This window comes from Plectropomus leopardus, chromosome 12 (assembly GCF_026936395.1).
Source record: "Plectropomus leopardus strain MGB_pleo_1.0 chromosome 12, ASM2693639v1, whole genome shotgun sequence".
In the NCBI taxonomy this organism is placed as follows: Eukaryota; Metazoa; Chordata; class Actinopteri; order Perciformes; family Serranidae; genus Plectropomus; species Plectropomus leopardus.
In genome coordinates this window covers 36,530,705-36,545,000 of record NC_142187.1, presented here as the reverse complement: position 1 = coordinate 36,545,000, position 14,296 = coordinate 36,530,705, and the positions used below count along the sequence as shown (strand labels likewise).

The 14,296-nt window shown below is 42.0% G+C and overlaps 2 protein-coding genes across 3 annotated transcripts in view; both read left to right on the top strand.

The window, feature by feature from the left end:
• LOC121965546 (inositol monophosphatase 1-like) overlaps positions 1 to 1,236 on the top strand; it is a 6,133-nt gene extending 4,897 nt beyond the window's left edge. The window contains exons 8-9 of the mRNA XM_088085315.1: positions 695 to 846; positions 930 to 1,236. Coding sequence (XP_087941441.1) covers positions 695 to 846; positions 930 to 1,087 — 310 coding nt within the window. The 3' untranslated portion in view covers positions 1,088 to 1,236. The remainder of the gene's footprint in view (positions 1 to 694; positions 847 to 929) is intronic.
• A 1,254-nt stretch (positions 1,237 to 2,490) lies between these two features.
• LOC121939931 (inositol monophosphatase 1-like) lies at positions 2,491 to 14,014 on the top strand. 2 transcript variants are annotated; one of them, XM_088086043.1, is made up of 9 exons: positions 2,491 to 2,623; positions 4,469 to 4,550; positions 5,249 to 5,382; positions 5,625 to 5,729; positions 10,226 to 10,271; positions 11,294 to 11,402; positions 12,034 to 12,142; positions 13,044 to 13,195; positions 13,365 to 14,014. In XM_088086043.1, exons 2-9 carry the CDS (start codon positions 4,488 to 4,490, stop codon positions 13,493 to 13,495), a joined length of 849 nt encoding a protein of 282 aa, XP_087942169.1. In that variant the 5' UTR covers positions 2,491 to 2,623; positions 4,469 to 4,487; the 3' UTR covers positions 13,496 to 14,014. The 2 variants fall into 2 exon arrangements, with proteins under 2 accessions (XP_087942169.1, XP_087942170.1); XM_088086044.1 differs by having other exon boundaries at positions 2,500 to 2,623; positions 4,472 to 4,550.
• Positions 14,015 to 14,296: the final 282 nt, after the last annotated feature.

Here is a 14,296-nt window from a genome sequence, read left to right as displayed (position 1 = left end):
CGTCATGTCTTTAACGTGTTGTGTGTTGCAGAATCAGTGTGTCATCATGTCTTTAACATGTTGTGTGTTGCAGAATCACTGTGTCATCATGTCTTTAATGTGTTGTGTGTTGCAGAATCAGTGTGTCATCATGTCTTTAACATGTTGTGTGTTGCAGAATCACTGTGTCATCATGTCTTTAATGTGTTGTGTGTTGCAGAATTAGTGTGTCATCATGTCTTTAACATGTTGTGTGTTGCAGAATCACTGTGTCATCATGTCTTTAACGTGTTGTGTGTTGCAGAATCATTGGGTCGTCATGTCTTTAACATGTTGTGTGTTGCAGAATCAGTGTGTCATCATGTCTTTAACGTGTTGTGTGTTGCAGTCTCAGTGTGTCGTCATGTCTTTAATGTGTTGTGTGTTGCAGAATTAGTGTGTCATCATGTCTTTAACATGTGTGTTGCAGAATTAGTGTGTCATCATGTCTTTAACGTGTTGTGTGTTGCAGTCTCAATGTGTCATCATGTCTTTAACGTGTTGTGTGTTGCAGTCTCAGTGTGTCGTCATGTCTTTAACGTGTTGTGTGTTGCAGTCTCAGTGTGTCGTCATGTCTTTAATGTGTTGTGTGTTGCAGTCTCAGTGTGTCGTCATGTCTTTAATGTGTTGTTGGCGTGTTGCGGTATCAGTGTTGTTGCTGTGTTGTATGTTGCAGAATCCGTGCATTGGGGACGGCGGCGGTCGACATGTGTCAGGTGGCGACAGGCGGCGCTGACGCCTATTATCACATTGGCATGCACTGCTGGGACATCGCCGCCTCGGCCATCATCGTGCAGGAGGCTGGAGGCGTTGTCATGGATACGGACGGTCTGTATCATGTGATGTCATACTTCACCTGTGTGTAATTGCGAGGGCGTGTCCCTCTCTGATTGGTCCTTGTTTCACCACAGGCTCTGAGTTCGACATGATGTCCAGGAGAGTTATCGCCGCCAGCTCCATCGCCGTGGCCAATCGTATTGCTCAAGTTGTGCAGGTGTTTCCTTGTCGCCGTGACGACGATGACCTCAGCAGGTGTGTCTGTGGAGCGTCAGGTGTGAACGGCGAGTAGGTCAGCTGACAGGAAGTCTCAGGTGTTCCTGCTTCATCTTATCATTTTTAAACACTAATGGGATTCGCTTCAGATCGCACTGTAAGCACGTCACCTGGTGGGCTCTGTGTGACATCACTTCCTGTCTCCTCTCTGCAGGTGAATCTGAGATGTTCTGAGTTTTTTCTCTGATTCCTCAATAAACTGATTTGACCAAAGAAACAGTTGAGTGTGTTTTCTGTCTTTGGAGACTCAGATCAGAGATGAGCCTCGCTCGCCTCAGCGTTCCCGCCGTCCGTCACGGCTCTCGCCTCAGCGTTCCCGCCGTCCGTCACGGCTCTCGCCTCAGCGTTCCCGCCGTCCGTCCCTATTTCCCCTGAAACCTCTGATGTCACAGCAACCTCTCCAAAAAGCTCAGGTGGTTTTTTTTTCTGTCATGGTTAGAATTTTATTTTAAAAAGCTTTTTGTGTTAAAAAAAATGACAATTACACAGGATGCACATTGTGATATGATGCATTTTCATTTTAAATAGTCTGACAGTGTCACATTTGTTAAATTTTTATTTATTCATTTTGAATTCTGGCAATTTAGTTTTTCTTTAAAAATGTTGGGTGATTTTAAAAAAAAATTATTTTCTGTTGAAGATATTTTAGTGCACTTTTTTCCTTTTGTCTTTAAAAGGAAAAAATATGACCCGTTTTATCAGCCAGAAGCTGTATAATAATAATAATAATAATAATAATAATAATAATAACAATAGTAATTATTATTATCTGTATTATTTTTATTATAGATAGGCTTTTCCAAATAGCCTAAGATGCACAACAGAAATTATTGTCAAATTTGAACACTTTGTACTTTTTCACTCAGATGTTATTTTGAAGATGTTTGTGATGAAGCAGCTGCAGTTCAACGGTTCAACTACAAAAACGGCGTATAACATCTTTGTATAATAAAAATGGACTTTATAGTCAGAAATAAGTTATTTTCTTTTTTTTTTACGAGAAATATTACATTCATAAATGTTAATGGACTCAAATAGACTGACAGACGGACGAAAAAACACTCAGCATTTATCATCCGCTCAACACTTTGGTTGATACCCCATGTATATATCCATCTATATGTGTCTATATCTATATGCATATATACGTATATATGTGTGTGTGTGTGTGTGTGTGTGTGTATGTGTGTATATACACAGTTATATCTAGTTTGTCTTTTTTCTTCTGTCTTGTTTCCAGAATTCTGTTTTTTGTTTGTTTGTTTATTTAATGACTTTGTAAACATGTCGGAGCCTTCTGTGAGACCTGAAAAACAAACAAACAAACAAACAAACAAACAAACAAAGCTGCGGCTGCGGAGAGTCTCCAGCAGAGGGCAGAGTGACGTCACTGAGGACACAAACTGCTGCATGAACCAGAGAAGAAGAAGAAGACGAAGAAGAGGAAGAGGAAGAAGACGTAGAAGACGAAGAAGACGAAGAAGAGGAAGAGATCCGGAAGTGTGTGCAGGTGGTGACCGCAGCAGCAGAGGATCATCAGACCGGCGGACAGGTGAGACTCACCTGCGGCCCCGCGCTGTGTGTGTGTCTGTTGTCGTCGTCGGCTGAAGCGTCACAGCGACTCTCTGGAGCGTCAGTTCAGTTTTCTCTGTGTTTGGTTATAAAAACGTTCTGAGAATGTTCCCATGCAATGTTTTAGTAACGTTTTATTCAGAGAAGTTTTCTTTTAGTTCCCAGAAAGTTCCTTTGAAAGTTCAGGGAACATTCTCTATAAACAGAAAAACATGTTGTTGTCGTCATTATTATTATTATTTTGTTAACATATCACGTTATTTTTTCCTTCACAAATGTTCTGTAATCTCAGGCCGCAATAACATGTTGTGAATGTTGCACTGAAAACGTTCTTCCTTTGTTCTCGTGTAACATTGTGGGAACGTTTTATAACGTCTCAGCGACACCTCCACCTGCAGGAGCTCCACCTGCGCCTCCTACAGGAGCTGGTCCTGGGTCAGGCTGTGAGGAGGTGTGCAGATCTCTTGCAGACGTGAACTCTAACTAACCCTGGTCGACTGATTTTGGTTTTTTGGGCTGATTCTCTTTGGAAGTTAAGTTTTACAATAAAAATGAAAATATTTCTTTCAATATTTAGAATTTGTAATAAAACAAACTAATACAAAACAAAACACTAAACTTAGTTAAAATGTGTTGAACAAATGTTTCATCAAAACTGAAACTTTGAAAAAAGAATAAATAAAAATCCTCCCATGCGGACACTTGATTGTTTTTAGTGAATTAATTTCATCAGTGATCATTTGAATAAAACACAGATAACCTGCAAAGAACCAAATATCAGCCACTCTGCTCCTCTGAGGCCCCTGGCGTCTGTCCTCCTGAGGGCCCCCGCACCAAACCTTCACAGCAGATTAAGCCAGGTTATTACAAGATCAGGTTATTCCAAGATTTTCCAGGATTTTCCAGGCTGAGTTTAGCCGTGACTCAGGTGCATGAATGCAGAAGGTTATTAGTTATCAACAAGATTTATTCTGCGCAGCTCGCCTTTTCCTGATCACTATATATTTATATATATATATATATATATATATATATATATATATACATATATAGAGCTGGACGATATGGAATAATGTCTTATCGCAATATTTTTTTCATATCATTTGATATTTCATATCGCTATGTATCGGGATATACATCAAATCAGTATTTCTGTGGAGCTTAAAGGTTCCTCTGACTCCTCAGTGAGATATGAAGATATCATCAGGTTCATTTAGGTTAAATATTTATTTTCTGTCAGACATTGAAAATGACAAATATACTGTAGAGCAGCATCACCAGCTGGAGGACCTATTCTACTAAAACTCACAGAGGTCCAGGTACTAAAATGTCCTCCCAGCAAAGGTCCGAGCCTCATACCTAAAATCAACATCACCATTAACTGAACATTTTACTTTGATTACGATCAAAGATCGATTATTTTGCTTTTTTTGCCCTCAGAGTTCACTGACACAGTGTCATGTGACCATGGTGTGTCGGAGTGAAACTAACACAAAGTCAGCTGTTCGACAGTCACAGCCGTCACTGCATTCGGTTCTCCGCGGCTCTTTTCTCATTATCATTGGCTGTTCGTGTCTGTCCGAACGCGGCTGGAATGAGTTCTATCGATATTCTATCGACTATGTCTCATATTTCAATCGAGGAAAAGTTATATCACGATTAATATCGTTATAATTTTATCACCCAGCCCTATATATATTTATATACACACACACACACACACGTATGTATACCTGTATACATATATACATACGTATACATATATACTTATGTATACGTATGTATATATGTATATAGATGATGACGTCGATGTCTCTCTCCTCAGAAGGATCTGCTCCTCCAACATGGCTGACCTCTGGCAAAACGCCATGGACCACGCTGTCGCCGCCGCACGCAGAGCTGGAGAGGTCAGAGGTCACTGAGTGTCCGTGTCTGTGTGTGTCCGTGTCCATGTGTGTCCGTGTGTGCGTGTCCTTGTGTGTGTGTGTGTGTGCGTTTTGATGTTCAGTCAGCTGAAACAGGGAAGAGAGTGAAAGCAGATTTCAGAATAAAAGCCTCAGTGATGACGGGGAGCAGCTGGTCGATTGTAGACGTCACGAGTTTCGCCGCCTGTCACGCCACCGCCGCGTCAGATTATCGAACTGACATCATGACCAGAAAATCATCATGCGTGTTGATTGTGTGTATTGATCAGGCATGTTGATCAGGTTTGTATTGATCAGGGGTGTTAATTGTGTCTATTGATCAGGCGTATTGATCAGTAGTGTATTAATAAGGTACGTTGATCGTGTGTCTTGATCAGGCATGTTGATCAGAGGTGTATTGATCAGGCGTGTTAATCATGTCTATTGATCAGGCGTGTTAATCGTGTCTATTGATCAGGCGTGTTGATTGTATCTATTGATCAGGCGTGTTGATTGTGTGCATTGATCAGACGTATTGATCGTGTCTATTGATCAGACGTGTTGATTGTGTGTATAGATCAGGTGTATTGATCGTGTGTATAGATTAGGTGTGTTGATCCTGTGTATTGATCAGGTGTGTTGATCATGTGTATTGGTCAGGTGTGTTGATAATGTGATATATTATTGATCGTATTGATCAGGTGGTGCGTGAGGCTCTGCAGGACGACAGGAAGGTGATGACGAAGAGTTCTTCGGTGGATCTGGTAACACAAACTGACCAGAAGGTGGAGCAACTCATCATCCAATCAGTGAAGGAGAAGTTCCCTACTCACAGGTTTGAAGCCCCGCCTCCCAAATGATATCCTATTGATTAATCTTCAATGATCTATACTCAAGTGATGATGATGTGATGACACACACACTCACAAAAATACTGTCTGTATAGAAATACTACGCTGCAGCTGAAGTATTTGTGTCCCTATGTGAGTTATTTGATGTGATATGAATAAAGAGTTGACGTGTGAAAGGTTTATTGGAGAGGTAAAAGGGTGATGACCTCTGACCTCTCACCTTCAGGTTTATCGGGGAAGAGTCTGTGGCTGCAGGTGAAGCGTGTGTCCTGACCGACAGTCCCACCTGGATCATCGACCCAATAGACGGGACCACCAACTTTGTTCACAAGTGAGTTTCATCATGACATCATCACTACATCATGATATTGTCACGACACCATCACACCATCATCACAACATCATGACATCACGTCATCATCCCAACATCATCACAACATCACAACACCATCATGACATCATCATGACGCCATCCAGACATCATCACGACATCATGAGGACACGAGCACATTATTACAACACCATCACTCCATCATCACAACATCATCACAACATCATGACATTATGTCATCATCACGACATCATCACGACACCATCACAACATCATCATGACATTATCACATCATCACACCATCACGACATCATCACAACATCACAACACCATCACGACACCATCACAACATCATCACACCATCACGACACCATCACAACATCATCACACCATCACACCATCATCACATCACCATCACGACACCATCACAACATCATGACATTTTGTCATCATCACGACATCATCACGACACCATCACAACATCATCATGACATTATCACATCATTACACCATCACGACATCATCACAACATCACAACACCATCACATCATCACAACATCATCACATCACAACATCACAACATCACAATATCACATCATCACATCATCACAACATCACAACATCATCACATCACAACATCATCACATCATCACAACATCACATCATCACATCACAACATCATCACAACATCACATCACAACATCATCACAACATCACAACATCATCACATCACAACATCATCATGACATTATCACATCATCACACCATCACGACATCATCACATCACAACACCATCACGACACCATCACAACATCATCACATCACAACATCATCACAACACCATCACGACACCATCACAACATCATGACATTATGTCATCATCACGACACCATCACAACATCATCATGACATTATCACATCATTACACCATCACGACATCATCACATCATCACACCATCACACCATCACAACATCACAACATCATCACATCATCACATCACATCATCACAACATCATATCACAACATCATCACAACATCACAACATCATCACATCACCACATCACAACATCATCACATCACCACAACATCACATCATCACATCATCACATCACATCACAACATCATCACAACATCACACAATCACAACATCATGACATTACATCATCATCACAACATCATCACGACACCATCACAACATCATCATGACATTGTCACATCATCACACCATCATGACATCATCACAACATCACAACATCATCACAACATCATTACGTCATCACGACACAATCACGACATAATCACGACACCATCACATCATCATGACATTATCACATCATCACACCATCATGACATCATCACAACATCATCACAACATCATTACGTCATCACGACACAATCACAACATCATCAGGACACCATCATGACCTCACGATCAGCTGATTGATCAGAGACAGGTTTGATCTAAATGACATCAGTTTTGGTTGTGGCTCAGTTCAGCTGAAGAACAAACAGACGACTAACACTCGCGTGACAACACTAACCACGTCAACAGACGTCTAATTGACCGATCATTACTAACACATACTAATCACTGTCATTCCTTATCAATAACCCCATTCAAAACTGTGTTTAACTTTGTTCACAAGTGAGTTTCATCATGACATCATCACTACATCATGATATTGTCACGACACCATCACACCATCATCACAACATCATGACATCACATCATCATCCCAACATCATCACAACATCACAACACCATCATGACATCATCATGAAGCCATGAGGACACGAGCACATTATTACAACACCATCACTCCATCATCACAACATCATCACAACATCATGACATTATGTCATCATCACGACATCATCACAACATCATCACACCATCACAACATCATCACACCATCACAACATCATCACAACATCATCATGACATTATCACATCATCACACCATCACGACACCATCACAACATCATCACACCATCACAACATCATCACATCACAACATCATCACAACATCACAACACCATCACAACATCATCATGACATTATCACATCATCACACCATCACGACACCATCACAACATCATCACACCATCACAACATCATCACATCACAACATCATCACAACATCACAACACCATCATGACATCATCATGAAGCCATCCAGACATCATCACGACATCATGAGGACACGAGCACATTATTACAACACCATCACTCCATCATCACAACATCATCACAACATCATGACATTATGTCATCATCACGACATCATCACGACACCATCACAACATCATGACATTATGTCATCATCACGACATCATCACGACACCATCACAACATCATCATGACATTATCACATCATCACACCATCACGACATCATCACATCACAACACCATCACGACACCATCACATCATCACACCATCACAACATCATCACACCATCACATCATCACAACATCACAACGTCATCATGACATTATCACATCATCACACCGTAACGACACCATCACAACATCATCACATCACAACACCATCACGACACCATCACAACATCATCACATCACAACATCATCACATCACGACACCATCACAACATCATCATGACATTATCACATCATCACACCATCACGACATCATCACAACATCACATCATCACAACATCATCACAACATCACAACATCATCACAACATCATCACAACATCACAACATCATCACAACATCACAACATCATCACAACATCATCACAACATCACAACATCATCACAACATCACAACATCATCACAACATCATCACAACATCACAACATCATCATGACATTATCACATCATCACACCATCACGACACCATCACAACATCATCACACCATCATCACATCACCATCGCGACACCATCACAACATCATGACATTTTGTCATCATCACGACATCATCACGACACCATCACAACATCATCATGACATTATCACATCATTACACCATCACGACATCATCACAACATCACAACACCATCACAACATCATCACATCATCACATCACAACATCACAACATCACAATATCACATCATCACAACATCATCACAACATCACAACATCATCACAACATCACGACACCATCACATCATCACATCACAACATCATCACATCACAACATCATCACATCATCACAACATCATCACAACATCACAACATCATCACATCACAACATCATCATGACATTATCACATCATCACACCATCACGACATCATCACAACATCACAACACCATCACGACACCATCACAACATCATCACACCATCACACCATCATCACATCACCATCACGACACCATCACAACATCATGACATTTTGTCATCATCACGACATCATCACGACACCATCACAACATCATTATGACATTATCACATCATTACACCATCACGACATCATCACATCATCACACCATCACACCATCACAACATCATCACATCATCACATCACAACATCATCACAACATCATATCACAACATCATCACAACATCACAACATCATCACAACATCACCACAACATCACAACATCATCACATCACATCATCACAACATCATCACAACATCACACAATCACATCATGACATTACATCATCACAACATCATCACGACACCATCACAACATCATCATGACATTGTCACATCATCACACCATCACACCATCATCACATCACCATCACGACACCATCACAACATCATGACATTTTGTCATCATCACGACATCATCACGACACCATCACAACATCATTATGACATTATCACATCATTACACCATCACGACATCATCACATCATCACACCATCACACCATCACAACATCATCACATCATCACATCACAACATCATCACAACATCATATCACAACATCATCACAACATCACAACATCATCACAACATCACCACAACATCACAACATCATCACATCACATCATCACAACATCATCACAACATCACACAATCACATCATGACATTACATCATCACAACATCATCACGACACCATCACAACATCATCATGACATTGTCACATCATCACACCATCATGACATCATCACAACATCACAACATCATCACAACATCATTACGTCATCACGACACAATCACGACATCATCACGACACCATCACATCATCGACATTATCACATCATCACACCATCATGACATCATCACATCACAACATCATCACAACATCATTACGTCATCACGACACAATCACAACATCATCACGACACCATCATGACCTCACGATCAGCTGATTGATCAGAGACAGGTTTGATCTAAATGACATCAGTTTTGGTTGTGGCTCAGTTCAGCTGAAGAACAAACAGACGACTAACACTCGCGTGACAACACTAACCACGTCAACAGACGTCTAATTGACCGATCATTACTAACACATACTAATCACTGTCATTCCTTATCAATAACCCCATTCAAAACTGTGTTTATTAACAGATTTCCTTTTGTTGCTGTTTCCATTGGATTTTCGGTCAACAAACAGGTGGGTTCAATATTCTAAACTACAGTTTGACCCGTTACATCATCAATACATTTGCATCGTCTAAAAGCGGTCCGAGCGCCGAATCATGTCAGCATCATCCTTCCAGAAAATACCGTGTATCTTATCACAGCTGGACTCAACAGCCAGTCGTTTCAGCACGCTGTCAGACAGATGGAGATGAGCTGAGCATTGTCGTTTCACGGTCGGTTTCATTGTTGGTTTCATGGTTAGTTTCATTGTTGGTTGTCATCCACAGCTTTCATCGTAGGTTTCATTGTCGTATTCATCAACAGTTTCATCGTCGGTTTTATCGTCAGTTTCATCGTCAGTTTTATTGTCCGTTTCATCGTCAGTTTCATCGTCAGTTTTATCGTCAGTTTCATCGTCAGTTTCATCGTCAGTTTCATCGTCAGTTTTATCGTCAGTTTTATCGTCAGTTTCATCGTCAGTTTTATCGTCAGTTTCATCGTCAGTTTCATCGTCAGTTTTATCGTCAGTTTCATCGTCAGTTTTATCGTCAGTTTTATCGGTGCTTTCATGACGGGTTTCATTTTTATGTTTCATTGTCACATTTTTATTGTCGGGTTTTATCGACTGGTTTCATTTGTTGTGTTTTATCATTTTGATTCATCATCAGCTTTATTGTCATGTTTCATCATTGTTTATCAAGTCAAAAAATGTCATAGTATAGCATGTTGAACACACCGCAATAGTTTAACTCTATAAAAAACGTCTCAAAGTTTCAGTTTTAATGTTGTTTTCCAAGTCATTGCGTATACATACATCTCGACCTCTGAGCTGTCAGACGGTGACTTTCCTCCTCAGCTGTTCTCAAACCTTCTTCGGTGAAATATTTTTGTACGGAGGCACTGAGGTGTCATTAAAGTGCTTCTTTTTGACGGCCACCATCGGAGTGTTTTCTGAGTGAGAATAACTGACAGTGACTGTGAGCCGCTGTGCTGCGGCGTTATTCAGGACAACTTGGCGTGGAGTTTGACCTGCGTCTGTCCTCCGTCCCCCAGGTGGAGTTCGGTGTGGTCTACAGCTGTCTGGAAGATAAGATGTTCACGGCGAGGAGAGGAAAAGGAGCGTTCTGTAACGGAGAGCCGCTGCAGGTTTCCGAGCAGCAGGGTCAGTGATCGGTGACACCGACAAGGGCACAGTGACACCGTGAAGGGAAACCTCCATGAGGCAACCTCCATGAGGCAAAGAATTTCACCGTCACATTTTCCAGGCCTGGAAAATTCATGGAATTATGGAAGTTTTGGAAACGTCTTGGAAGTTTGTTCTGTGTAATGAAATGAGATTTTTCTCAATAATTAAGGGAAGCAGAAAAAACCTGGTCTGTATCAGGTTTCTCGTTCAAAGGGTTAGGGTTCTGATTGTCACGTTTTTAGAAGAACCCGTTAATTACAAGATTAAGAATGTCCTGTTCTAACAAGAAAAGTTATAATGAAAAGTTTGTGTGACGTAATAATGTGAAATCATTGAAACGTTGAAACGTGAAAAACATCGTTTTAACAAACTTCTCACGTCAGCACCTGACTGTGAGGCATCGAGACGCATCGAGACGCTTCGAGACAAATCAACGTTCCGAGGAAACGTAACTCTTCTGTTGTGAACGATCTTTGAATGTTGTTTTGGGTTCTTGAAAAGTCATGGAAAAGTTTGGAAATCTTGCAAACGAAAAGGTGTGTGAACGCTGCATAATGCTGTGATCCAATCAGAGAGCAGAGTGTGAGCAGTGTGTGTGTCCCGTCAGATATCCGACAGTCCATCATCGCCACCGAGTTCGGATCCAGCAGAGACCCTGAAGCCGTGGACAAGATTTTCAACAGCCTGCAGAGCATCCTCTGCATCCCTGTCCACGGGTTAGTACTACAAATACTGCAGTATTATGGGTCAGTACTACAACTGCTGCAGTACTGTGGGTCAGTATTACAAATACTGCAGAACTATGGGTCAGTACTACCACTATTGCAGTAACACGGGTCAGTACTACAAATACCGCAGCACTACAGGTCAATAACACAAATACTGCAGTACAATGGGTAAGTAATACAAATACTGCAGTACCACGGGTCAATAGTACCACTACTGCAGTACTAAGGGTCAGTACTACAAACACTACAGCACTACAGATCATTACATTACTGACAGCATGTGTGTGTGAGCGCGTGCGCGCACATGCGCGTTTGTGTGTATCGTGTGTGTTGTGTGCATGCGTTTGTGTGTATGTGTGTGTTTGTGTGTATGTGTGTATCGTGTGTGTGTGTATGTATCTGACAGTGTGTGTGTGTGTGTGTATCTGACTGTGTTTGTTGTGTGTGTGTGTGTGTGTACGTAACTGACAGTGTGTGTGTGTGTAGCTGACTGTGTTTGTTCTGTGTGTGTGTATCTGACAGTGTGTGTGTGTATCTGACAGTGTGTGTGTGTGTATCTGACTGTGTTTGTTGTGTGTGTGTACGCATCTGACAGTGTGTGTGTGTGTGTATCTGACTGTGTTTGTTGTGTGTGTGTGTATCTGACAGTGTGTGTGTATCTGACTGTGTTTGTTGTGTGTGTGTGTGTGTGTGTGTGTATCTGACAGAGTCTGTATCTGACAGTGTGTGTGTGTGTGTGTGTGTGTGTGTGTGTGTGTATCTGACTGTGTTTGTTGTGTGTGTGTGTGTGTGTGTGTGTGTGTATCTGACTGTGTTTGTTGTGTGTGTGTGTGTGTGTGTGTATCTGACAGAGTCTGTATCTGACAGAGTGTGTGTGTGTGTGTTTCAGCGTGCGTGGAGCAGGAACTGCAGCGATCAACATGTGTCTGGTGGCGTGCGGCTGCGTGGAGGCGTACTATGAGATCGGGATCCACGTGTGGGACGTGGCGGCCGGCTCGCTGATGGTGTCGGAGGCGGGAGGCGTCCTGATGGATGTGGACGGTGAGGAGATGGACGCTTGGTGTGTGTGTGTGTGTGTGTGTGTGTGTGTGTGTGTGTGTGTGTGTGTGTGTGTGTGTGTGTGTGTGTGTGTGTGTGTGTGTGTGTGTGTGTGTGTGTGTGTGTGTGTGTGTTGAGACGGAGGACCAACTCTGAGGTGTTGTGTCTTCAGGAGGAGACGTCGACCTGATGTCTAGACGGATCGTCGCCGCCAACAACAGAACCATCGCAGAAAGGATCGTCAAAGAGATCGACTCCTTCAGGCCGCCGAGAGACGACGCTCCACCGCCGCTCAAAGTGTGAAGACCGTAGGCCGTATGTAAAGATGGAGGACATGACAGCATCGCCCCCTGCTGTCTGACTGCAGTACAGGTCCTAAGACCCGCCCCTCCATGTTGCTGAATGGTCATAGGCTGAATTAAAAACTCAACGTACACGACAAATAAATGTTTCTGTCCCTGAAGTAGCTCATCACCCTGACCTTTGTCCAGGTGTTTGTTTGTTCAGCTGTTTGTTTTCACGATCAGCTCGGTTTTAATTTATTAAATTATATTTCCACCATGATTGACAGCCGTGGCAGCCAATCCATGCGCTCACATTCAATACGCACGGGAACTCCCTCACCGTGGGAAGCTTCTGCGCAGGTGCAGGGCTCCCAATGACTCGTATCCGGATATTTTAAGGTCACTTTAGCATAGCAAGGGTAAGAGGGGGCGCGGCGTCCATCTTCATTTACAGTCTGTGGTGAAGACGCACAGGTCACTGACGAGTTTCTGTTTGACACGTGTTCAGTTTGTGACAAATAAAAAGACGAGTGCGTTACCTGGATGTCTTCTATCTCTTACTGTAACGAGTGTTTCCTAAAGTCAACGAGTGTTTCCTGAAGATGACGAGTGTTTCCTGCAGATGACGAGTGTTTCCTGAAGATGACGAGTGTTTCCTGAAGATGACGAGTGTTTCCTGCAGATGACGAGTGTTTCCTGAAGATGACGAGTGTCTTGCTGAAAGTGACAAATATTTTAAAATGTTTTATTCCTTTTTTTTCGACATTTCAAAACTTGACAGTTTTCGACCAACTATACTATGTCGTTTCAATTTTATTTA

Coding starts and splice junctions, on each gene's coding strand:
- LOC121939931 (XM_088086043.1), top strand. CDS start 4,488: ATGGCTGACCTCTGGCAAAACGCCATGGACCACGCTGTCGCCGCCGCA. Junction 10,272..11,293: donor GATTTTCGGTCAACAAACAG/GTGGGTTCAATA, acceptor TCCGTCCCCCAG/GTGGAGTTCGGTGTGGTCTA. Junction 11,403..12,033: donor GCAGGTTTCCGAGCAGCAGG/GTCAGTGATCGG, acceptor GTGTCCCGTCAG/ATATCCGACAGTCCATCATC.